At 41.2% G+C, this 26,615-nt stretch overlaps 1 protein-coding gene across 1 annotated transcript; it reads left to right on the top strand.

Moving 5' to 3' along the window:
* fam222b.L (family with sequence similarity 222 member B L homeolog) lies at window positions 1-26,615 on the top strand. The gene is made up of 3 exons (XM_018246116.2): window positions 1-373; window positions 20,684-20,811; window positions 23,410-26,615. The coding sequence occupies exons 2-3, from the start codon at window positions 20,730-20,732 to the stop codon at window positions 25,398-25,400; spliced, it is 2,073 nt and encodes a 690-aa protein (XP_018101605.1). The 5' UTR covers window positions 1-373; window positions 20,684-20,729; the 3' UTR covers window positions 25,401-26,615.

Here is a 26,615-nt window from a genome sequence, read left to right on the forward strand (position 1 = left end):
CAAGTACGTATATAAATACTAAGCGGCAAGGCTGTTGCATTTTGGGATAGAAGGTGGGGATATGCAGTGCAGGACACACGTAGCAGAATAAAACGACCTGTACAAATATTGTGCATTGTTTCCTACCCGCTCCAACACAGCAGGCCTCATGCAAATGCGCATTATCCCCTATACATGCAGCAAGTCACAAGTCAGCGTGCTCTTTAAACAGGCATTGCGCTAGCCAGCCTCAGACTGGCTTTAAGGACCCTGCTGTCGGGCAGTTCCCGGATGTGGGCGGTAAGAGCTCCGCCCTTTCCATGAAACCTTCAGCCGACGAGAGGGAGAGGAGAGTGAGCCGGTGTCCGGGAGCGATGGTTTTCTACCAGCGACAGTGAGTACGGGCTGGAGACTACAGCGCCGGGGTTGGCACCTACATTAATTACAGGCTGCCTTCATAGTAAATGTAGAGCAGGACTGCGGTGTGTGTAAGATGGAACAGTCCAGTCTGGAAACAATACAGTTTGGTTTATTGGGCGTCCATTCAGCTATTTGTATCCGAAATAAACCCCACACGCTAATACCGAGTCCGTCTTTGTCCGGTCCCTCCCGTTTCTCGATTCCTATCTTGCTATTTTGATCCTTTTCTGAGCCGGCAGCTCAACGGGGTGTTGGTGGGGTCAATATTTATGGACTGCGAACCCTGTGCGTGTGCGCGCGCCCTCGTGCCCGGAACTGTGGGTTTTATTCTGCTAGGGCAGCCGGGAGACCGTGCAGTTGTGTTAGTTATAGTAGTTTTCCTCTGCAAAATCTCCTCCCTCCTACATTTTGGGATTAAGTTTATAAAGGAACGACGTCACTGGGCCCTCCTATAACTCCCTGTGCCCTTCTAACAGCCGCACAGTCTGCTGCCTCCATTGTTACACCCATGAAGCCTTCTATTTTATAGCGAAGCCTTAGTGTTTGGGTGTACATACTGTTGGCCTCTGCAAGGTGCAAATCCTGCTCTTATTGAAGGCAGCTATACACCTATAGAATGTATAGTGAGTGAGTTGTGCCCCCTCATTGTTTTGTTAGAGTTGATGCATAAGGGACCCGAGACAGGGCTCCAACACCCAGAAACTTTATTGCTCAATAAGAGACTGTCATTTTAAGCAGCTTTCCAAAGTACAGTAGAACCCCCATTTTACCCTTTTCAGGGGAACAGAAAATAATGGTGTAAAATCCAGGGAAATGTATTATGCTTAATATATAGGTACACAACAATGTAAAATGGGGGTTCTTCTGTATTCATTAAAAATGTCACCGGTTTTAGTTATTTGCGAAATGTTATTGCAGTTGATAGCAGTATCTGTTCCGACTCTTGAAACAATGTAACGGAAATAGTTTTATCATCACATTTATAAATATATATTCTGCAGTGCTGTACAATAAGTGGGTGTATGCATTGAACATACACACCAACACCCAATTACCAATACATGATGTAGAGCAGGCCATGCCCCAAAGAGCTTACAATCTAGAAGAAGGGGTTAAGACGCAAGGTCTAGGGCAGTGATCCCCAACCTTTTCTACCCGTGAGCAACAATAAGATGTAAAAAGAGTTGTGGAGCAACACAAGCATGAAAAATTTTCATGCAGGTACCAATTAAGTACTGTGACCATTTAGTAGCCTCCATGAAGTGACCATTTAGTAGCCTCCATGAAGTGACCATTTAGTAGCCTCCATGAAGACTGCCAGTCTACAGGGGCCTCTGTTTGGCAGTACACCTGGTTTTAATGCAACCAAAACTTGCCTCCAAGACTGAAATTCAAAAATAAGCACCTGCTTTGACGCCACTGGGAGCAACATCCAAGGTGGTTGGCGAGCAACATGTTGCTCATGAGCTACTTTACTGGTTGGGGATCAATGGTCTAGGGATTGGCAAGGTGAGAGATGTGGAGCTTAGCATTGCATGTAGCAGCAAATCGTATATACTAAGATAGATGAGGTTAGATTCTGTAAAGAAAGATCTTTTGAAAGCAGAAAGTCGGTTAGAATGTGGGATAGAATTCTAGAAAAGGGGTGCAGTCCTTGCAAAATCTTAAATGTGAGCGTGTGAGGAGGTGATGAGAGAGGAGTAGGTCAGTAGAGGAGAGTCTGGCGAGTATCTGGAGACAAGATTAGAGATGTCAGGTGGGGCAGAGTCATAAACTGCTTTGAATGTCAGGGTCATTATTTTCAATTATGTCCTGAAGGGTAGTGGAAACAAGTGCAGTGGCATGACAAAGGAGGAGCAGTTGCTGAAGTGTATGAGCCTTGTGGCAGTATTCATTAGAGAGTTACAGTAATCAATATTTTGATATGAAGAAGAGTGAATCAGAATTTTGGGTGATAAATGAGCATTCCTTGGTGGGAAAGTGACCTAATTAAGAAAGTGGATTTGAGGCATGTAGAGAATATAAACAACCAGAATGATACTGCTTTCAATAGCATATTTACAGCTGCAAATATTTTGGAAAGTTGCTTAGGGTGCCATTTTCTTTTTTTATGCAAAAAATAAAAAGTTTTGGATGGACATTTGGAGCGAGCAATAGTCTGCTAAAAATGAATTTCCTTTTCACATCCAATTATGAAGTTGTAGGTTGGGACACCTTTTATAGTATTTTGTACCCGTGATCATTTTTATCAGTAACCATTTGCAAGCTTGCTTTGAAGTTTGGAAACTATATTTGTTTGTTAGGGCGTCCTTGCACTTGGAACGCAGTCTCTAACCCCTTAAAGGAGAACTAAATCCTAACAATGAATGTGGCTAAACATTTCATATTTTATTTACTAAATGTATTGCACCAGCCTAAAATTTCTGCATCTCAATAGCAGCGATGATCCAGGACTTCAAACTTGTCACAGGGGGTCACCATCTTGGAAAGTGTCTGTGACACTCACATGCTCAGTGGGCTCTGAGCAGCCGTTGAGAAGCTAAGCTTAGGGGTTGTTGCTAATTATCAAGCAGAAAATGAGGTTGGCCTGTAATATAAGCTGATGCTACAGGGCTGCTTATTCAATTCTGATGCTAGTTGCACTGGTTTCTGTGCTGATTGGCTGATTGTATTAATTACTAATCAGCCTTATGTTGTGACAGTTATATTCTGTGTACTGAATATTGTGAGCGAGTCCCCAGCACCGGATTTACCGCGGCATGCAGCCCTACCCCTCGGCCTTTGTGGCCTTGCCACAAATCCGGGCCTGTGAGTCCCTAAACTCAGTAAGTGACAGCAGCACAGAACATGTTCAGTGAATCAGCAGAAAAGAAGATGGGGAGCTACTGGGGCATCTTTGGAGACACAGATCTTTACTGCTGGTAAGGACTGTGGTTGTCTTGGACTGATACAGAAGCACAAAACATAATGTACAACCTTTCTAGTTACTTCTTTAGTTGACCAATAATCTGCTCCACATGTTCTAGGGTCAGATTATGTTAAAACCGTGATGTCATACAATGAAATCTACGGAGCCCTGGAGCTGACTGGGGGGGGCACAAAATCCCATGGCCCTAACACCGTGTTTTAAAAGATTAAAGGTGAAATGTAATGATTGAAGTTTAACACGTTATGGAGACTCAATAGGCACTTTTCACGTATGGGGTGACTATTCAGCAGCTCGGTAATTATTGCCTTTATTTAAAGTCTCTGTTCTTCCCATTTTAATTCAGAAATGAATCTATTGCATAATTTACCACCAGGCTACCAATATATCTGTATGAATTATAAAAGATTAATGCCTGTGGATGCTTAATCACCTTTATTAGCTCAAGTGTTAGTAGCAGTCCTTGAATAATGGTCATTACTGGATATCGGGAAATAATCTAGAATTGCTCACACCTTGTACTGACCAGTTATGACATTAGAAAACAACATTTATTATGGTTTTGATTTTAAAAAAGAATACCATCATATCCGAATGCAAGCCTTGTGCAAGCTGCTATGTCAGTTTGCCAACTGAACAACAATGTTCCATTTTGGAGATTTTTGGATCAAGCATAGTTAATGATCTGATTCACATGAATAAACAGAAATAATGTGAGGTTCACACATACATATATGTGAACCACAGCGGGCAGAACAACCAGTACTGATAGAAATGTGACATTTCAAGGAAAATTAGTGTTTAAATTTGTGAATTAGGGATGTGAGGTCGAGAATAACTTCGCCCTTCCATTTATAGACCTTCCTCATTGATGACATAAGAAAAGAGGCGGGACAAATGTGAGCCTATAAAACAGGAAGCCGGCAGTCTAAGGCTGCAATAGGAGCAGCAAGGTTTGCCCGAATCCCGCCTGACCTGCGGATCACTTGGGTATCTGGCCAGCCCACACATCACAATTGTGAATTTATTTATTTTTTTAAGGGTTGTAATTAGGGTTGCCATCTTTTCTGGAAAAAAATACCGGCCTTCCTATATATTTATCTTTTTTCCCTATTAATAACATTGGGATCAGCCATCATTTTTACCGGCCAGACCAGTAAAATACCGGCCAGGTGGCAAACCTAGTCGTAATTATTTTTATACATGTGACGTACCACTGTTTACCCACAAACAGTCCTGATAAACACCCTAAACAACCAGTAGGAATCTAATGACTGCTTCCATGTTGTTTGTCATCCTACCAATTTTAAAACTGTTGCATGTCTCCATCTCTGATGTGTTATCTCTGATTAGTGGCTTCACAAAATATCATTCAAGGAATTGCTTAATACAGGTGAAAGTAAGATGCCTCCTGATTTCATTTTTGCTGAGCGTTGCAGTGACTCATTAGCCAAGTAATCACTCCAAGGCCCATTCAGCTATGTACACTGTGAGCTAAAGTGGGTGGATTGATCGGTCATCCCCTAGGCCAGTGACTGCCAAGCGTTGGTCAATTTAACAGCTATTTATAGTTATTTATTATAAAATTAATCGGACAGTAACACCAAAAACTGAAAGTTTGTTAAAGTAGTTAAAATATTATATGCACTATTGCTCTGCACTGATAAAAAAAAAAAAAAAAAACATAAAAAAACTAGTATTATTTATATAGCTACAACCTGCTGTGTAGCCATGGGGGCAGCCATTCAAGCTGCTGGAAAAAGTAAAAAAGGCACAGGTTAACTAGTAAAATAACCGGTAAACACCATTGTTTTGGACAGGGCTTATCTGTTATGTGCTATGTAACCTGTGCCTTTTCTCCTTTTTTTTTCCAGATTGAATGGCTGCCCCCATGGCTACACAGCAGCTTGTTTATATAAACTATACTAGTCTTTCTGAAGCAGACACACTGCTTTAACCAGAGCATGCTAACCTTGTATTATGTTAATTACTTTAAAACACTTTAATTTTTCTGGTGTTACTGTTCCTTTAACGTAATACGGGGAAATAGGAAGGTTTCCTGTTGCTTGTCCTGGAAGTTTAGACTGCATTAGAGCATATCATGGTGCACAAAAAAAGCAGTCACATGCAGTGACAGAGAAGCATTGTGCAGTTTAAAGGACCAGAAACTCTGCAGAGCAAAAAACTATTTATATTTAAAGGTTTTATCTTTATGTTTGTCCAGCATGTGCATATAAAACGTGCTTTGGCAGCAACAGTCTTGTTTTTATGTGAGAGAAGTTTTTATCCTATAGGTGTGGAGAGAGCCATAAATCCCATTTGACCTGTTTATCTCCACTTAAGCAGTAGAAGCATTGTATTCTTAACAGCTTATATGTTATCTGCTATGCAAACAGCCCTACTGGGACTCGCATGGCAGCACAATGGTAATGTAGTAATTTGTTTTTATAAACCATATAAGGGCAGAGACGCACTCTGAGATTAGTCGCCCAATAACAAATCACTTCTTCTTCGGGCGACTAATCTCCCCAAGCTGCCTTTCCGTCGGCTGGAATGTAAATTGCTGGCGGGATGGCACTAGGAATGATTCATTTTCCAAAGTTGCCTCACGAGGAAACTTTGGGCGACTTCGGAAAGCCTAAGGGATCCGAGTGCCATCCTGTCGGCGATTTACATTGTAGCGAGCGGGAAGGCAGTTTGGGAGATTAGAAGAAGAAGCGATTTGTCGCTGGGTGACTAATCTCCCGAAATAGCAGCGTGTGTCTCTGCTCTTAAAGCTTGACCCAATCCCAATGTCTGCTGTTACGGGCCCTTTAGGCAAGGGCCAGACTATCCTACAAATCTGGATTCTCCACAGGCAAATAATCTGCTGCCCTGCTGCGGCCATATTTTAAAATGCAAAAATGTTGCATTTCGGCACAGAAATCTACTACGTATGCCTGCACGCGAGCTTAAACCTTCCATCATCTGACCCTGTTGCCTTAAATTGTATTTATGGGCTAATCTGAAGTAAGAGAGGTTGTCTTGTATTCTCTCTGTTTAAAGACATTCGGTGAAGGAAATAACTTGTTGAGGAATAAATTCCTTCTGACGTGATGTTGGGAGCAGTCGTTGAATAACAACTGTATTCCTACAGACAGAATATGTTTGCTTTATGCTTCTGCCTCTTGATGAAGCCCGGGCATTGTGAGGGGTAAAAAGTGCAGATCTTCAAGCAAACCGATCATTATAAAGCTTTTCATTTTTTTCCATAGAAACTGGTTGTACAAGGCGCTGAACAAATATTTTCCTAGGCTCTTCGACTCGGAAATTGCTGTCATTATTTTTGCTGCTGTAGATACAGGGAGGTAGTGCCTAGCGCAAGGTCACAAGACGCTGACATGGGAATAATCCTTTGCCTTCACTGCATCAGCATTTGGTGTTCATGCTCACTTGAACTGAGGCGTGAGGCTGAACTAAGCAATCCAGGGAGTGCATAAATCCTTTGCAAAAAAAAAAAAAAAAAAAAAAAAAAAAAAAAAAAATACCTATATGCATCTTCCGGCATTCCCTGGGACTTATACACAGTCTGTCTGTAAAGCATACTTTTGAGATATTTCCGAAGTGTAACATGTCAACATTTGTAAGGAATATGTTTATCCGGTTAATACCGATTTATGAACAATTGCGTCTCCAGCAAGTGCCCCATTGTTGCAGAGTGCAGCTGTGGAAGCCGAGCATCATGGAGTGGGCATTGTGGCCTCTTGTAATACTTTTCAGTATATGTTGTGCCAATATCTGATCTTTACGATTTCCTTCATACCATTGTAAGTGGTCGCTCTCAAATAGCTAATTGCCGTGTGCAGTATGAATTGCAAGGCCGTAAGCTTGTGGGAACATTCAAATAGATTGCTCTTTGAGTGTTTACATTCGTCCTGCTGCTTTCACAAGCGAATATGTCTACTTACTTAAATGCTTAACTTTAAAGGGGCACTTTTTCACCTGGGGGCCTTTCTTGTATCCTTTAGACATAATTGGCTTTCATCCTCCACTGCTGCATGACGGAAAACGGTTACAAAATCATAGCATTTGCCCTACATGTTTCGACCGCAGAAACTGTCTTCCTCAGGGGCACAAACAATGAAAAATAAAGCCAGTAAAAAAGCCTGCTATAATTTCTGGCCAATAAAAACCTTTTTTGGACATAGTCTTCCATCCACTTTATGTATTTTTGGATATATTTTTGGAGACTTGGTTGGGCAGCCTCCTGCTGGATCAGCACCTTGAATTTACACAAGTGCGCCCTACAACATTTTGTAGCCTGTCGGAAAACCGCAGCCAAAACGATGATCTCCAGCCAAAACACGGATTTCTGCCCATCACCTGATATGAAATGTCAAATGCTCAGGCTGGGGGGGGGGGTTATTATTAAAAATTAGAATTATCTGCTTAACGTGTACTCTAAGGTCCTTTCTGTAATTTGAAGCTTTCTGAATAACAAGATAGGGATCCCATACCCATAGTATGGGAATGTTCCATAGATGGGCTCTGGTTGATGCTCCTTTTAAAGATTAGCATTTCTGAATTTTTTTACAGTTACTAGTAGTGTGTGTATAACTAAACATACAGTATTCCATTTATTTGGTAGTCCTACATTAAGTTTTATGTTTTTGCTACAATGGAGTAGATCTTGCATGTCTTAAAGTAATTGGTACAAAAAATACAGTTTCATAAGAATGCATAATCGGTGTAGCCCCTCAAGGTAACTGAGCTTGAACTAGAAAGAGCATATCACGTAAAATGCTACTGAAATGTCTTTTTCCATCTCATCCAAATAATGCCCTTTAACGTTATTAAATACCCTGGCATAACTACCATTAAGCAGACCCCACATACACAATGGAGCCCAGTCTGAAAAACTCCACACCAGACTTGGGCCCTCCAAATTTTTTTTTTTTTTTTGTCATGGGGGTCCGTTGTCCCTGGTAGTTACACCACTGGTTAAAGCAATTTTTCAGTATAAAAATAAAAACTGGGTAAATAGGCTGTACAAAATAAATGTTTTCAATATACTGGTAGTTAGCCAAATATGTAATGTAAAAAAGGCTGTAGTGACTGGATGTGTAACATAATAGACATAACACTACTTCCTGCTTTTCAGCTCTCTTGGTTTACACTGATTGGTTACCAGGCAGTAACTAGGGTTGCCACCCGGCTGCTATTTTACCGGCCTAGCCGGTAAAACACCTGCCGGGTCAGTATTACAAATTTACCGGCAATATAGCTGCCAGTAAATTTGTAATACACTTAACAAAAGCCCGTGGCCTGCCCCCAAACTCACCTTTTTGCCAGCTTCTTATCAATTGCAGCGCCGAGGCTCTGCCCCCTTTGATCTCACGATCTGCCCAGCCAATCACGCGCCATGGCTCCGCCCCTTTTCATGTCACAACCCACCCTTTTGTTCCCATCCCCTCTTATTAAAAGGTGGCAACTCTAGCAGTAAGCAATCAGTGACTTGAAGGGGGCACATTGGTCATAAATGTTGCTTTTGAATCTGAGCTGAATGCTAAGGATCAATCGCAAACTCACTGAACAGATACGTCCCATGTCGCTGACTAACTCAGAGTTAGAGAGCTGAAAAGCAGGAAGTAGTGTTCTGGCTATTGTTAGACATCCAGTCACTCCAGCCTTTATACATTACTGGCTAACTATATTAGAAACTTTTTTTTTTTATTTTTTTTTTTTTGCACAGCCTATCTATTTACCCAGTTTTTATTTTTATACTGAACTGTTCCTGTAAATGTTTTTTTTTTTTTTTTTTTTTTTGCATTTATGGGAGTGATGTGTGAGCTAGCATTCTCTTTATGTGCAGGCTATGCGACATGTTGGGTATTGCTTATCTCCCTCTCTGGTTTTAGGGCTAGGCCACACGGGAAGATTTCAGGGAGATTCGTCGCCTGGCGACTAATCGCTGCGTCTAATCTCCCTGAATGGCTTGCTGGTATCTCGAACCTGCTAGCGCTAAAGTCGCCTGCGCCTATTCACACGCGGCGACGTGTTTTTCAAAGTCGCTCGAAATTGCCTCGTGAGGAACCCAAGGGCCACTTGCATGGGGATATAACAATTTTTCCTGTTGAGAGGCTTTTCACACATGACTTGAACGCACTGATAAGTATAAAGGAAAGAGCTTCTCCAGGCATAGCTGTATATCCAAGCCATACACCAGGATAAGCTTTGCTGCAGAAATTTCATTCTTATACACATACCTCTCCCTTGGCTGTTTTCTTAAGCCGAAACAGACGTATTTCTCCCAGCTGTAAGCGTCAGACATTTCTTGTGCACTATTGTTGTGCTGAATGTCGCACTGATTTGAGATGTGAAAGGGCTACTGTACTTTCCAGCTGTGCCGATTGTTGTGCGGCCGATTATCACAGCAGTATGTGACGGATTGTATTCAGCTGGGATAGAAAGATTCAGTCAGTCATTTACTAATGAACTATTATTGTTGTCACTCTGAATCACATTACTTCAAAAACTGTATCATTTTCCGGAAGATTAGAATTGTTTTCCTTTTAATTGATCCCATTTACAATTAAGTGCCAGTGGGATGTGGCATTGTATATAGTCATTTTCACACCATTCCACCTAAGAGGAGAATGACGTTCTGACAGGCTTGAGGGAAGTTATACCCCGGCTACTGTGTTATTTGTCTTTGGACTCTGCCTAAACTATGAGGATTAGTTTAGACACAATAGAGTGTAAATTCAGTTTTCATTGTTGTGCCTAGTACAGGTATGGGATCTGTTCTCCAGAAAGCTCCAAATTATGGTAATACTGTCTGCTCCACTGTAATCCAACAACTCCAATTTTTAAAACGATTTATTTTTTCTCTGTAATAATAAAACCGTACAGGTATGGGATCCGTTAACCAGAAACCCATTATCCAGCAATTACGGAAAAGTGCTCTCCCATAGACCTTTTAATCCAAATAATCCAAATCTTTAAATGATTTCCTTTTTTTCTGTAATAATAAGTACAGGTATGGGACCTATTATCCAGAATGCTCGGGACCTGGGGTTTTCCAGATAAAGGATCTTTCCGTAATTTGGGTCTTCATGCCTTAAGTCTACTAGAAATTCATTTAAACATTAAATAAATCCAATAGGCTGGTTTTGCTTCCAATAAGGATTAATTATATCTTAGTTGGGATCAAGTACAAGCTACCGTTTTATTATTACAGAGAAAAAGGAAATCATTTTTAAAAATTTTGATTATTTTGAAGAAATGGAGTCTATGGGAGACAGCCATTCTGTAATTCGGAGCTTTCTGGATATCTGGTTTCCAGATAAGGGATCCTATACCTGTACCTCGTACTTGATCCAAACTAAAATATAATAAATAGTAGGGATGCACCGAATCCAGGATTCGGTTCGGGATTCAGCCAGGATTCTGCCTTTTTCTGCAGCATTTGGATTCGTCCGATTCCTTCTGCCTGGCAGAACCGAATCCTAATTTGCATATTCAAATTAGGGATGGGGAGGGAAATCGTATGACATTTTGCCACAAAACAAGGAAGTAAATGTTTTCCCCTTCCCATTCGGTTTCATATTCGGCGGAATCTTTCGTGAAGGGTTCGGCCCAATCCAAAATAGTAGATGCGGTGCATCCTTTATTGGAAGCAAAAACAGCCTATTGGGTTTATTTAATGTTTACAGGTTTTTCTAGTAGACTTAAGGTGCGAAGATCCAAATTACAGAATTATCCGTTATCCGGAAAGCCCCAGGTCTTGAGCATTCTGGATAACCGGTCCCATAACCGGTCCCATACCTGTACAGTACATGTATATGCAAAATGTAGTTTTCTCTTTGTACAGGCTATGAGTAAGATTTGTGGAGTTATTTTGTGCTATCAGTTTGAGACACCCCCTCAAATCCTTTAGGTCATGCTTCAAGCCTAGTACAGGTATGGGACCGGTTATCCAAAATGCTCTGGACCTGGGGCTTTCCGGATAAAGAATCTTTCCATAATTTGGATCTTCACACCTTAAGTCTACTAGAAAATCATTTAAACATTTAATAAACCCAACTGGTTTTGCCTCCAATAATTATATCTTAGTTTGTATCAAATAATACTGTTTTATTATTACAGAGGAAAAGGAAATCATTTTTAAAAATCTGGATTTGCATATAATGGAATCTATGGGAAATGGCCTTTTCATAATTCAGAGCTTTCTGGATAATGGGTTTCCAGATAACGGATCTCATACCTGTATAGGATTATCATATAAGATTAAGGTGACTAAAATGAGTCAGTTTCCTTGATATGTGAACCACTGATTGGCTGTCATTTAATCTGGCCACACACCAGGACGACCATTTTGCACATTTTCTGTTGCATATGAAACGTAATATAGGTTATATATTTTAAGCGATCTTGTAACCATGTTTCAAAGGTGCATATTGAGGGCAGGTTATCTGTGACCAGGGGTAATCGGAGCCTTGCTGGTCTTTCCCGTGTATCTCAAATGTAGGTCGTCAGTGGCTGCTCATTAAAAGAACATTATATACTGGGAAGCTATATCTGTTAAGAAAATATAACCCAATTAAGTGAGTAAGGCCTCTAAATAGGCTGCCTGCCAGACATGGATCATTTCAGAGAAGGGGTTAGACTGTCCCTTTTTACATGTGCTTGCGACAGTTACCCATAGACTTTACTTTAAAAATCCGTAACAGACTGAGAGTGCTGTTTGTACCCTGTCTGCCATTACCCTAAAGCTACACTCCTATTACTGTTAGGCTACAGAATTCCTGCAGAAATTAGAAAAGGGATATCAATAGCTGGTAAGGTTGCCACCTCACCCCTTTACCAGTCACACATTGATTTCATTTCCTGCATGGCTGCACATAATTTGGTGTAGTCTGCAGCATGTGTGTAAATTAAAGGAACACTATACCCTCCATACAATGAGGTCTCTATAAAAATATAATGCATAAAACAGCTCGTGTAAAACCCTGCTTCATGTAAATAAACCATTTTCATAATAATATACTTTTTTAGTAGTATGTGCCATTGGGTAATCCTAAATCGAAAATAGCCACTAAAAAAATAAGGGCCGCACCTTGGGATTGTATGATTTACGGTGCATGCAAACAAACCAAGCAAACCATACCTATTAGGTCACATGAGCCAATTAACAGCCAGAGTTGTGTCTTTTGCTTCCATACTTCTTCCTGTTACAGTTAGAGTTGTAGTATTTCTGGGCAGGTGATTTCTGAGGCAGCACACAGACCATCATAAAATGCTGGCTCAAGGCAAGAGATATGTCACTTAATTTTATATAAACGATCCGTTGCTAAAATATTTATTTTGGGCATATAGTTTTCCTTTAATTGCTAACTCTCCATGCAAGATGTAGGGGCTGATTTTCATTCTGAGTATTTCAGCGTTGAGGTGGCCATAGACGTTAAAATTACAATAGAATTCTACCTGTATCTAATGATTCAGCACTAACATGGCCGATGTTCGGTTGCCTTCAAAGGCACCCAATCAAAATTTTCTGGCCAGCCCAATCGATGAGCCGACTGATATTCAAGTCTTCTGCTGATATTGGTCGGCTTGTCTCACATAATACACACATCCAATATTGTACGAAAATTAGTTTAGTACGATATCGGTGCGTTAATGGCCACCTTTAGGTGGCAACCCCCTAGTATATGGATCTGTTGGGATACAATATCTGAAGGGTCTGGCCACACGGGGAGATTAGTCGCCATGCCACAAATCTCCTCTTCTTCGTGGTTACTAATCTTCCTCGATCTGCCTTCCGCCGGCTAGAATGTAAATCGCCTGAGGGCAGGCACACCGGATGCTTTGTTTTCTGAAGTCGCCCGAACTTTCCTCGTGAGGCAATTATGGGCGACTTCGGAAAACGTAAGTGTTTCATGTGCCTGCCCCCCAGACAATTTACATTTTATCGGGTGGAAGGCAAATCTCCCCCAATCTGACTGTGTGTCTCTGCCCTTAACATTAATTAAAGTTGTCCTTTAACAAGCCAAAGCGACTACAGATAAAGTGCGCAAGGTTATGCTGCAGGGAAGGAATGAGCAAGCACTTTGCTGCGTGACTCAGGGATGATAGAAGACCTGTTAGGCAGTGTTATCTTCTCGGGCAGCTGATAAGAGCTGGATTGAATTGCTGGCCTGTTTCTGAACCTTGCCTAATGAATGGTTGCTAAGCAAATTGCATCTCAATCAGTTGAATCCTTCACATGTCATGAGCGGCTCTGTTCTGGGAACTAAAGTACAAGTCACCTGACTGACAGGTTGAGAATAACTGCAGATGAATGCTTGTCACTTGGGGCCCTGGAAAAGCTCACACCCCTGAGCAAAACTACTTGCTGTGAGCTTTCAATCCTTTAATATTAATCAACTTTAACTTTAACAACTTTATTTATAGACTGGCAAGATACAGGGTACAGAGCAGTGAGGGAAAGTCACAGAACATGAGAAATTGCACAGTCTGGAACAAATGCTTGCAATGCAGGGTGTCTGCAAAAACATATGGATTGCTTTTATTTCTGCCTATAGCCTTTTAACATTTTGTTTCTATAACCTAGTAAGTTAGGCTGAAAAAACCTGACTTTTTTGCCAACCTAACTGTCCCATCTCAGCCTGTCAGTTGAATTTTCTAATGCTAATGGACTCCTACTGCACAAATATGGCAGCCCCCTTATACAGGAACATACAGGAAGTTTAATTTCTGGTGTCAGTCTTTTAATATCTCTTTAATAGTTACTACCCACTTTACATACGTACATGCATGCATGGAGAGACTGCGCTGTGTAGAAAGCTCCACAAGCGATGTGTAATAAATATAATTGAAACAGTCCAACAGACAGGTGCAAAATAAGTCTGCTGAAATACCCAGGCTGAGAATTCGCCCCTGTGCTGGCATTCCCATCCTATCCTTCTTGCACTCTGAACAATCGTGTCAGCCCAGGACATGCCTGATTTTTGGCGCGAGAATTCGAACTCGCGCTTCTTTGTCGGTTCAGCAATGTGTGAATCGGGCAAAGATCTAAGCTGGCAACCTTACAAAATGTCTATGGCCGGCTTTACTCTTCATTACAAGACTATTGTATGCGACCCCTGAGAGCAGATGTATGTTAGTATATTTCCCTGCATGTAAACACCCTGCTGAACATTTAGGGTCAGGGCACATAGGCAGATTCGGGGTGATTAGTCGCCTGGTGACTCCTCTTCTTTGGGGTGTGTAACCTCCCTGAACTACCTTCCCGCCGGCTAAAATGTAGAGTGTGGGATGGCACTCTGAGCGATTCGTTTTCCGAAGTTTCCTCGTGAGGCAATTTTGGGCGACTTTGGAAAACAAATCGATCCGAGTGCCATCTCACCGGCGATTTACATTTTAGCCGGCGGGGAGGCAGTTCGGGGAGATTAGTCGCCCCGAAGAAGAAGAGATTTGTCACTGCGTGACTAAACTCTCCGAATCTGCCTGTGTGCCTTGACCCTAAAACCATACACTAGAACAGGGAACAAAACGATCACAGCCGAAATATATAGAGTTTATAATCTAAGTAATGGAATGACCTTTGTACAAAGCACCTGCTCACCTAATATTACAACCTTTCAATATACTGCTATTGCCGCAGTCCTTTTAGAGGTGTCCATATTGCACTAATACATCTGGAATTATCATTTTTATAGGTGTAGGAATGAGAGCGCCTAATGATTGTAAAGGCTCTTAATGCACTGTGCTTGAGGAAGCATCTCTTAGTCTGTAATGGACCTTAGAGAGCTAAACCATTCAAATGGATTAAAGAACCCTTCTAAATGGTGTAAGAATCACAGCAGTTACATATGAATGGAGCCCTTTCTATACAAGCCCTTCAGTCCCAGCAGCACAGTGTTTATTTCTGAGGCAGAGAAAAGGTAGAAGAAGACTTGAATTGTCGTCTGTTGCGATTTCCAATAGGCGGATGCTGGGAAAATTTGCACGTGGAATTCTTTCCCTTCATTTGTATTCATGGTGTTTTGAAAGGCCTGTTTGAATTGTAAATTGTGAGGTCACAGGACTTCTTTCCTAATGCATTCTAGATAAGCTTTGAAGGTTCAAAGCCAGTATTGTGACTTAATTTCTTCTCGAAAAGCCTTTGAAAACTCTACATATATGAGGCTGTGTGAAATTGCAGGTCTTGCTTTATAACGGGAGAAACTCTAAAGAGAGACTTCTGTTCCAATAATATATTACTGATTAGCATTTTATTCCAGATGTACAGTGCTAAGGCTGTTGCTTGCCTAGCACTATTCTAACTCACCAGGTATGTGGCTGGTTATGTCAAGGTCTTGTTTCTTTATGAGGAGTATTCGTTGTTGCTTGCTGATCATGAAGTGCTAATAAACAGGTAAGCGCACAAGAACGTCTGCCAATATTGCAATTAATGTGTGTGTGTGGACAAACTGAAACTCCCTGTATTGCTCAGCCCTGGACGGTATTTAAATACCAAAGTTGTTGTGATGCTCAGCAGTGTCTAAACAGGCAACTATTTGATCTTTGTTGGCATGAATCTCTTCAGGGCAGGCTCACAACAAGTCCTACCATCAATAATTGTTTATTGTCAAATATAGCCACTAAAGTTCAGTGAAAAGCATGGCAGCCTTGTTGTTTGTAGCAAAACGTTTTCAGAGGTCTTAAACACTTTTTCAAATGGGGTTATGCTGTGCTATATTCTTGCCATAATCTCGGGTTGGCTTGTCGCATCATCTCTTGTCCCCTTCCATATCACCCCTATTATGTTCTATTGCCAGCATGAAGCCAGTAAGGCTACCTAGTAGACAGGGGGTGTTCATGTATAGTGACTTAAAGGAGAAACAAACACCTTATTAAAAAAAAAACCCTACCCCGCCTAGACCCGGAAGATGGCTGCCGTGAACTCCGATCCCTGAATCTGCACCGAGGGGTAAGTAAAAAATTAGGGGCATTTGCACAGAGTAGCAGCTAGGCTGGGGGGGGGCTATGTGTGGTAGGGGGGTGAGGTTTTTTTAATAAGGGGGTTGTTTCTCCTTTAAGGCGGCCATACACGGGCCTTTCCACTTATTCGGAGAGGTTGCCAAAGAGCAAATCGTGCACCAAAATGCCCAACTTGATATTGGGCTAATCCGAATGTAAGCCTTAGGGCCCAATGATCAGATCACAAGGCTAGGAATGCTGACGGGATTGAGGACGACATCAACAAACCAATGTAGTCCTTGATCTGTTGTCAATTTTAGGCCTGCATTTGGCCGTCTGAGGGCCCCATACACTGGTCAATAAGTTGCTGACTTGGTCTGTAGCTTTTTTTGGCCTGTGTATGGCCTTGCTCTACACACCCTTTTTTTTTTTTTTTTTTTTTTTTTTGAAAATCATTTACATTTAAGTAAAGTGAACATGAGGTGTTTTTTTTTTTTTTTTTTCTTTTTTTTTTTTCTTTTTAGGTTTGAAGATTTCTATATGAAAGAACAAGATAAAGAATATGTTTAAGGGGCCTATAAACTTTAGTCTGCTTTTAGAGGGCTCTTTTAAAGGAACCGTTCAGTGTAAAAGTAAAAACAGAGTAAATGGGCTGTGCTATCGATTTACCCAGTTTTTATTTTTACTCTGAACAATTCCTTTACTTGCTCTATAAAGTGCAGACGTTTGCCAGAGGTTCTGTTTTCTTTGCTTCTGCAAGGTTTCATTCATAAATGGATTTTAGTTTTAACTCTTGTCTCTCTGCATTTAGGCAATATCCTTCATATCAGAGAGATGTTTTTTGGAAGCTGCCGGGCTTTTGTTTTTTCCCTTTATTCCTTTGGTACGTTCCTCCCACTGGAAATGCACAAAATACCTAAGTGGTACTTAGCGTTGTGCAGCATTAGCCGTGTTCCCACAAGACCGAGAACATTGTTGCTTGTCTGTAACGACAGGTACTCATTTTCTGGTTTCTTTCCTCTTTATCATCTTCATCTCCTCTCAAACATACTTTTCTCCTTTCCAGCTGTGCCATCCTACGTCACCCAAGCAAACACAATGCCAAAGTTTTTAATCTGTTTTCAAGCAATGTAGAATCTACAGATATCCAATATAGGCCACCCAGCGTTCTATTGAGAACACGCCATATGCTCGGCTTGTCTTGTTTTGTTGTTTTTTTGTTTTTTTTGTCACTTCAGAGAAAAGAATTCTGAGGTTTTAATGTAGGAGGAAGTGTTTTCAAATCAGCACTTGAATGCCTCATTTACAGTCGTGTCATACGTGCATGAGGTGTTGAGCTGCAAAGATGTTAAAGTAATATAAAATATTATGATTACAATTTTGTGGTACAATTGCAGAGGTTTTTTTTTTCCTACTGCTATAAAACTGTACTTCCTGTTGAGCGCTACCTTTTACATATAATGTTTAAAAGAGATGGTGGGTTTTCTATATTTTAATCAATAAAACCTTAAAGACAATTATCAATGGACAAGTCATCTGGTCATAAAATATTAGTTTCTGGAAGCTTCCTGAAACAACTAGGCACTCACAGAATTTAATTTTAAAAAAGTTAAAGGAGTTGTTCACCTTTAAATTAAGTTTTAGTATAGTGTAGAGCGTGAGATTCTGAGGCATTTTGCAATTGGTTTTCATTTTATATTATGTTTAGAGTTTTATTCACCTAATAAAGGGGTTTTCACCTTTATATTAAGTTTTCTTATGATGTAAAGAGTGACATTCTGGGACAATTTGTAATTGGTTTCCATTTTTTATTTTTTGTGATTAAGTTTAATCACTTAAACTTAACTTATTTTCATCAGCTCTCCAGTTTGCAATTTCATCAATCTGGTTGCTATGGTCCAAATTGACAAAGCAACCATGCATTGGTTTGAATAAGAGACTGGAAAATGAGGGCCTGAATAGAAAGATAAGTAATAAAAAGTAACAATAATAATACATTTGCAGCCTTAAAGGAGAATTCAACCTGTAATAAAAAACCCCTCCTACCTGCCCTCCCGGGCAAATGCCCCTAATTTTTAACTCACCCCTCCATGCAGATTCTGGCCTCGGAGTTCACGGCAGCCATCTTCTTTCTTCAGTCTTTTTCGGATGTTTCAGTGCATGCACAGTTGGAGTAGATTTCCAGTCCCAAACCACTGCGCATGCGCCAAAAATTTCCACGCAGTGGTTCGGGACCATAAATTTACTCCAACTGCGCATGCATCAAAAATGCCGTCCGTACACAGTACAAGATTACCAGAGAAGAAGAAGATGGCTGCCGTGAACTCCGAGGCCAGAATCTGCAGGGGTGAGTAAAACGGGTATTTGCCCAGGGAGGGGGGTTTATTAAACAATGGGTTGAATTCTCCTTTAAAGAGCATTTGTTTTTTACATTTGAAAGCTGCAAAGAGCCAGAAGAAGTGAAATAAAAACTATATAGGAAAATAAAACAATTAAGTTGCTTAGAACTGGTCATTCTATAACAAAATTAAACGTTAATGTAAAGGTGAACCATCCCTTTAAGTTTGTGGAAAGTCTGGGTAGTTTTTTTTTTTTTTTTTTTAAATAAAAAAACTGATGGAATCCTTTTCCTGTAACACTGGTTTATGAAAAGAAGTTCATAAGCAGAGAGCGCTAGTTCATCAGCAATGATGTAAGTGGAGTGCACCTTTTTAAAGATGCATTAATAACAGCTTAGAAAATGTGTAAGCAGTAATAAGCCGATTATTGGGAAACTGGATCGAAATTGATTTCAAGATGTTGTTCTATCCTTCACTACTTCCACACATTGTTCAGTCTTCTATACTTTCTAATGGAGTAACCTATGCACCTAACAGGGAGAGTGGGGCTACACGTGGTATGAGCAGTATTTCTTCCTTACATTTCCTAAGCTGCTATACACTACTATAGTTTATATAAATAAGCTGCTGTGTAGCAATGGGGGCAGCCATTCAAAGGAGAAAAGGCTCAGGTTACACAGCAGATAAGCTCTGTAGAACATAATGGTGTTATCCGTTACCCACTATTTAACCTGTGCCATATAGTCTTTTTTCAATTCCGCCATTGCTACACAGCAGCTTGTTTATATGAACTATAGTAGTGTTTCTGAAGCAAAGACATCAGTTTTACCAGTGCAGGACAACACTACATGATATTTTCATTACTTTGAAACATTTTCATTATTTGCTGATACTGTTTCTTTAATCACAGAAAATGCAAGCCGCTGTGAGAAGTAGAGGCTTGGTTTAAGGAAAGTATACTATGCATACATTTTGTACAATGCTACATAAAGTCAGAGCCAGCAGTGAAGACAACAGAGGATGGACAAATATTGCAAATAAATAATGTAGAAATGTTGAATGTATTGGTCAACGTATAGAGTCTTCATATAATGTTCTGTATCTCTCTGCAGTGCAAGAAGTATTGGTCAATACTGGGGGTCATTTATCAACACTGGGCAAATTTGCCCATGGGCAGTATCCAATGGCAACCAATGAAATTGCTGCATTCATTGTTCTACTTGCAGCTGGCTTTAAAAAGCTAATCACTAGTTGCTATAGGTAACTGCCCATGGGCAAATTTGCCCAGTGTTGATAAATGAGCCCCAGTGTCTTCATATAATGTTCTGTATCTCTCTGCAGTGCAAGAAGTATTGGTCAATACTGGGGGTCATTTTATCAACACTGGGCAAATTTGCCCATGGGCAGTATCCAATGGCAACCAATGAAATTGCTGCATTCATTGTTCTACTTGCTGCTGGCTTTAAAAAGCTAATCACTAGTTGCTATAGGTAACTGCCCATGGGCAAATTTGCCCAGTGTTGATAAATGAGCCCCAGTTTCTTCATATGATGTTCTGTATGTCTCTGCAGTGCAAGAAGTATTGGTCAATACGCAGGGTGGGTCTTTTATAAAGTTTGCACAGCGCATATTTTTGTCAATGTTTTTTCCTGAACGCTAATATTGCCCTGCTATGTCCGTCTTTCCGTTTTTTGTGGATTCGCATTGAGAATAAATTTTCGCAAATGAGATGGCTGGTGAGTGTGCCCACTGTGCGAGGTTGTTGTGCGTGAGCATAGCTTTGCATTTAAATTACGCCACAACTTTAGTGGCGGAGAAAATATTCGCAACCAGTTTACTGTCAGAGTGTGCACATGTATATTTGCAATTTGCGAATTTTGACATATTTAAAAAGCTCTTCTATTCTTTCACATTGCAAAAAAAAAAAATTGCAATTCTGTTTGCACACTTATTCAGCTTTACAAATATAACTGTGCACAGGGCAAATATATTCTCTGTGCGAACCAATCTGCCCTGCGCAAAGTTTTTAAATGTGCCCCAGTGTCTTCATATAATGTTGTGTATCTCTCTGCAGTGCAAGAAGGAGTGGGATCCCCATGTGGTGTTAGTGCCAGTCTGCAATGCTGGCCTGTCTGCCAGGACCAGGTGACCTCTCTTTTCAGCTTCTTTCTCACCCGCAGATGAACACTGGACTTCAGAAATGTAAGTACAACCAAAGTGCATCTGCTAGGAAAATCTAATTTTTTAACTGCTGCTTATGGTAGATTCTGTCAATCTAAAAATTCATTTGGAGTTGGTTATGGTTTCTCCTTTAATGAGATTAACCATAAACACACATACCATCTTGTGTTATGGTTATCCAATGCTCATGTGACTTTACATTCAGTTTTGTACCTTCTTATGAACGGAATACTTAGATTAGATTAACTTTTAGCATGATGTAGGGATATTCTGTAACCAATTGGTTTTCATTTATTTGTGGTTTTTGGGTTATTTAGCTTTTTATTCAATGCCTCTCCAGTTTGCAATATCAGCAGTCTTGTTGCTAGCGTCCAAATTACCATAGCAACCATGCATGGATAAGACTAGCATATAGTAGACAGCCTGAAGAGAAAAATGAGTAATACAGGTATGTGGTCTGTTATCCAGAAAGCTCTGAATTTTTACCTTGTACTTGATCCAAACAAAGATATATCATTAATCCTTATTGAAAGCAAAACCAGCCTATTGGGTTTATTTAATTTTTACATGGTTTCCTAGTAGACTTAAGTTATGAAGATCCAAACTACGAAAGATCCGTTATCCAGAAAAACCCAGGTCTCAAGAAATCTGGTAACGGTCCCATACCTGTACAAAGTAGCATTAGCTATACATTTGTAGCCTGGCAGAACATTTGTTTCTAGATGTGGTCAGTGACCCCCATTTGAAAGCTGGACATTCAAAAGAATGCAGATCATGGAAAAAAAAAACTATAAAAAAGAAAAAATTAAAGCCAGTTGAAAAGTTGCTTAGAAATGGCCATTCAATGATGTACTAAAACAGGGATCCCCAACCTTTTGAACCCGTAAGCAACATTCAGAAGTAAAAGGAGTCCGGGAGCAACACAAGCATGAAAAATGTTCTTGGGGTGCCAAATAAGTGCTGTGATTGGCCATTTGGTAGCCCCATGTGGATTATCAACCTATACTGAGGCTCTGTTTGGCAGTACACCTGGTTTTTATACAACCAAAACTTGCCTCCAAGCCTGGAATTCAAAAATAAGCTCCTGCTTTGAGGTCACTGGGAGCAACATCCAAGGGGTTGAAGAGCAGCATGTTGCTCATGAGCTACTGGTTGGGGATCACTGTACTAAAAGTTAACTTAAAGGAGAAGGAAAGCTAGCAAAGCCAATAGATTAGCCACAATAGTGCAAGCTAAAACACTATTTATTCTGCAGAATGCTTTACCATATTTGAGTAAATGGATCTAGAAGCTCTGTTTGTTTAGGATAGCAACTACCATATTGGCTTGCTGTGACATCACTTCCTGCCCGAGTCTCTCCCTGCTCACTCATAGCTCTTGGCTCAGATTACAGTAGGGAGGGGAGGAGGAAGGGGGAAAGGGAGAGAGGACCAAACTGAGCATGCTCAAGCCCTAGTCCGGGAGGTTTATGCTGAAAGAAGGAAGTCTGATACAGAAGCCCATGTGTACACAATAGAAGGAAAGAAATGTGGTGTTTCTTTTGACTGAGGTCTCTGCAACATTACTTTCTTGTGTATTTATATAGAACTTTCTGATATAGCTTACTTAATTTTAGCCTTTCCTTCTCCTTTAAAGGTGAACTGCCCCTTTAAATATGTTCTGAACAGCATTTTGGCTCCTAAAGCTTCTTAACTCATGCCAAACCCTCCTTGCAAAAACAAATGACCCCTGAATATCTGGTGAATGTGTTACATGTCTGTGAGAGTATGTTGGGAGTTAGAGGCTGCCATTCCAAACCCAGAACAACCTTGCATGACTGTCATAAAAAAAGTGGTGGGGGAAGAATTGTGCTGGAACATTACTGTAACAATCCCCAGCTGTGTGGAAAAGTCAGTTAAGATAAGAGAACTTAAAAATGCCAATATTTTGTGTGAATAATCCATGTAATTACTGCCAGCTGTGTAGCATATTCTAATATACTAATTAGTAAATCAATGAATTGTGAAAACTCTTCTAAGAACATAGTGCATCAATTCCAAGAAATGATTGAGGCATCAATTCAGAATGCAACTGAATCCTCAAAAGTGCAGAAGTGCTACTAGCTAAAAGGGATCCTGTCCTGATTTTCATGATGTATTTTTTTATTTCTAAATTACACTGCAAATAATTCATTCTACAATATAAAATTTAATTCCTGAACCAAGTGTATTTTTAGTTGTAATATTTGTGTGTGTGTATGCAGCCATCCCGGCTCATTTTGCACCCGACCCTAACCTACCCCCTCCCAAGCCACCCTCCATATTTATGTCTTATTAGAGATTATGCGCCCCCCCCAATCTCCAAAGTAAGAGGTCCAAACGTAAAACCCTTCAATGTAGGGCTGGTAAGCCGATTCTCTATCTTGTTCGGTCTCTAGTCTATGATGTTGCTTTAAGAATGCAACAATGATGTTGTTGAACTATGGCTGTTCGCATAATTTAACCCTTGGGAAATGCTGGATAAGCTGATTGACGTTTGAATAGCCCAGTGTTAAGAGAAGTTACACATTTGCTTTAAGGTGAAGTTCTTTGCTCTTAAATCTCCATTTTATATTGAATGTCTTTGATTTCTCTTTGGCAGGGGATACTACACAGAAGATGAGATCTGCTCAGCATCCTACTCCAGCAGAATTGGATGCTTATGCTAAGAAGGTTGCCAACAATCCCTTGACAATAAAAATTTTTCCAAACAGCGTTAAAGTTCCCCAGAGGAAACATATCCGTCGGACTGTGAACGGACTAGACACGTCAGGCCAGCGGTACAGTCCGTATCCTTTGCAGGTCAGCACAAAGACAGGACTGCTGGCTATTGTTAAGTCCCCAGCTAAAGGGGTTTTAAAGGACTTTGACGGCACCCGAGCCCGCCTCTTGCCAGAGTCTATGATGAATCCTCCCTCGGCTCCATACGTTGCACCTAGCACTTTAAACCATCCTCAAGGGCTTACACGCCCCCAGCAAGCCCTGCAGCATGCTCAGGCCCTGCACCATGCACAGAACATGCAGCAGCAACAGACATTGACACATTCTCAGAGCATGCCACCTGGTCTACAGCACCCTTCGACTTTGCAGCACCCTCAGGGCCTGCCTCAGGGGCTGCAGCATTCTCAGGGTCTGCAAAATACACAGAACATCCCTCAACCACAGACACTGCAGCACACGCAAAATGTGCAGCACACGCAAAATGTGCAGCACACGCAAAATGTGCAGCACACGCAAAATGTGCAGCACACGCAAAATGTGCAGCACACGCAAAATGTGCAGCACTCGCAAAATGTGCAGCACTCGCAAAATGTGCAGCACTCGCAAAATGTGCAGCACTCGCAAAGCATACCACAGACACAGACCATGCACCATGCGCAGGGTCTACCCCAAATGCAACGTCCACAGAATATACCACAGAATCTGCAGCACCAACAGACGATAAACCAGACCTTGCAACACGCTCAGAATATGTCTCAAGCGCTGCAGCATACACAAGGGTTGCAGCGCCCTCAAAACATGGGGGCACAACATTCCCAGAGTATGCCCCAACAGACGTCTCTACAGCATGCTACTGGCATTTCACATCAGGGTCTCTCCCACCCTGCCAACAACCTCCTGCAGCCAGGTTTACATGGAGCCCGAAAGATGCCCGATGCAGATGCACCTCCGAATGTGACAGTGTCTACCTCAACCATCCCCCTTTCTATGGCTGCCACCCTACAGCAGAACAGACCCCCCGACCTAGGCAGCATTGTGCACCAGATAAACCAGTTCTGTCAAGCTAGGGCTGGCATTGGCACAACTTCTGTATGTGAGGGACAGATTGCCAACCCCAGTCCTATCAGTCGTAACCTGCTTATCAATGCAAGCACTAGGGTCTCCACTCATAGCATTCCCATGCCTTCCTGTGTTGGAACACCTGTAGACCATTCTGCTGCTGCTGCTATTTCCTCTGCAGCCTCTGGGAATATCCCTATGGTGAACATGAGCAGAGTGCCTACTTCATACCCTGCTGATATAAAACCCATGGCCTGGAACCATCACCAGCTGGCACATTTACAACAGATGTGTGGTGAAACTGCTGTGCAACCTGGGAAACCTCCCCAGAGAGAAATGAGCGCCCAGGTCTTTCCTGGAAAGGCTTCATCTTACCCACAAGAACTGTGCATGAACCAGTCTTTTGGTCTGAAACCCCCTATTGAGAAACCTACCCCATCTCCTCCTGTCAATGGATTGCCAGGTCCTTTGCCATACACAAATGGACACTATTTCCAGCCACTATGGAATAACATTCTGCCGACCCCAAACAGTGACAGCATGGGGTCACAGGATCTTGCCATGTCTTTTCACGGGGGTCAGGCGGCTGGTGGATCCTTAGATTGTGCTGGGGGGACTCACTATAGAGCTATTGGGTCTTCCAACAACATGATGCAGACCATGGATTATCTGAGCGGAGGGGACTTTCAGCAGTCTTGCTTCCGAGATGAGAGTATGGCCTCTATTGGAAAGGTTCAGAGACCCCCAATGAGCCGAGCCCCAGAACCAGCGGATAGCCGAAACATTCATGTTCAGCATCCAGGGTATAGATAGGCTACTGTCACTTTTGCAACTAAGAGGGTTTAGTCTTTATTTGAATGATTAGTAAGGCTCTTTTATCCTTTTCAATTGGCAAAATTGTTGTGATCATTATATGCTAACCTGGCTATAAGATGCCGTCAATGCTTATAGTTGCTATCATACCTTGCTCTGTTCATAAGAGGGTTTTAATTTTGTTTAATAAGGGTTGCGTGTTTTTGTTTTTATTTTTTATTGAACCTTGTCAGTAGCTGAACAGTGCTGTATTGTATTGCCTTGCAATTCTTTACTGGCTCCGAGCACTGAAGGGCTTTAACATGCTGCTTTGTTTTAATGTGGGAACACTAAGCCCTCCAAAGTGTTATATATATATTTTTTTTTTTTCTTGATGTCCTTTAGAAGTTGTAAGAGGTCGTGCTTTTAAAGTCAGAATTCCCAGACAAGGCTGAAAAGGTCCTGCACGGCGGTGGCTTTTGAGAATAGACACTGTATTTAACCAGTTTTATTGTAACCTACCCTTTGTATACATTAGGAAAGATTACTGGATAAATGCAAACTGAGGGGGAATATGACTGTTAAGTGTGTGCATTATTGTTGGGCTCCAGGTGACTTATGTAGCTCGGCCCTCCTCTTTTTAAGCAATACTGATTTTTTTGATTTTTTTTTGTGAGCAAATTAATATGTAGTTTATTATCCCCTGTCATTCAGTTTATAAAATCTTTAAAGCTTATTTTATGAGCTTGAGGTAAGGGGCTAATCTCAGGATCTCTGGTTCTGATATACAGCACGCAGCAACCAACACCAACCAATAGCATGTGCAAGTTTATGCTTGTGTCGTTTTCACTGCTACTGGTGGGTGCTTGGAGACCTGTAGGACTTTCCATTCATGTGAGTAGGTATCTGTCTGTAGCTGCAGTTTAAATGCCTTCTGTGCGTCGCCCCTTAAAGCGTCATTCCTTTTTGTTTTTATACTTCTTGTTTTTCATTTTCTTACACACAGATGTCCTTGAAAATTTTCTTCCAAACCACTTCTCAACAATTACCCAAGTAATGGTCCACAAGAAGTAAATGTTTTAACAGCCCGGGTTGCTGCTAAAGGAAACTCTACCCTGCAGTTGTGTTTTAAAATGGCAGAGAGGATTATACGGAGGGAGCTAGAAGAGAAAATGCATATGCAAAATAGTGCTGGGAAGGGGAAACCGTTTTTACTTCTTTGTTTTCTGATAAAAT

The sequence above is a fragment of the Xenopus laevis genome, chromosome 2L (assembly GCF_017654675.1).
Source record: "Xenopus laevis strain J_2021 chromosome 2L, Xenopus_laevis_v10.1, whole genome shotgun sequence".
NCBI lineage: Eukaryota > Metazoa > Chordata > Amphibia > Anura > Pipidae > Xenopus > Xenopus laevis.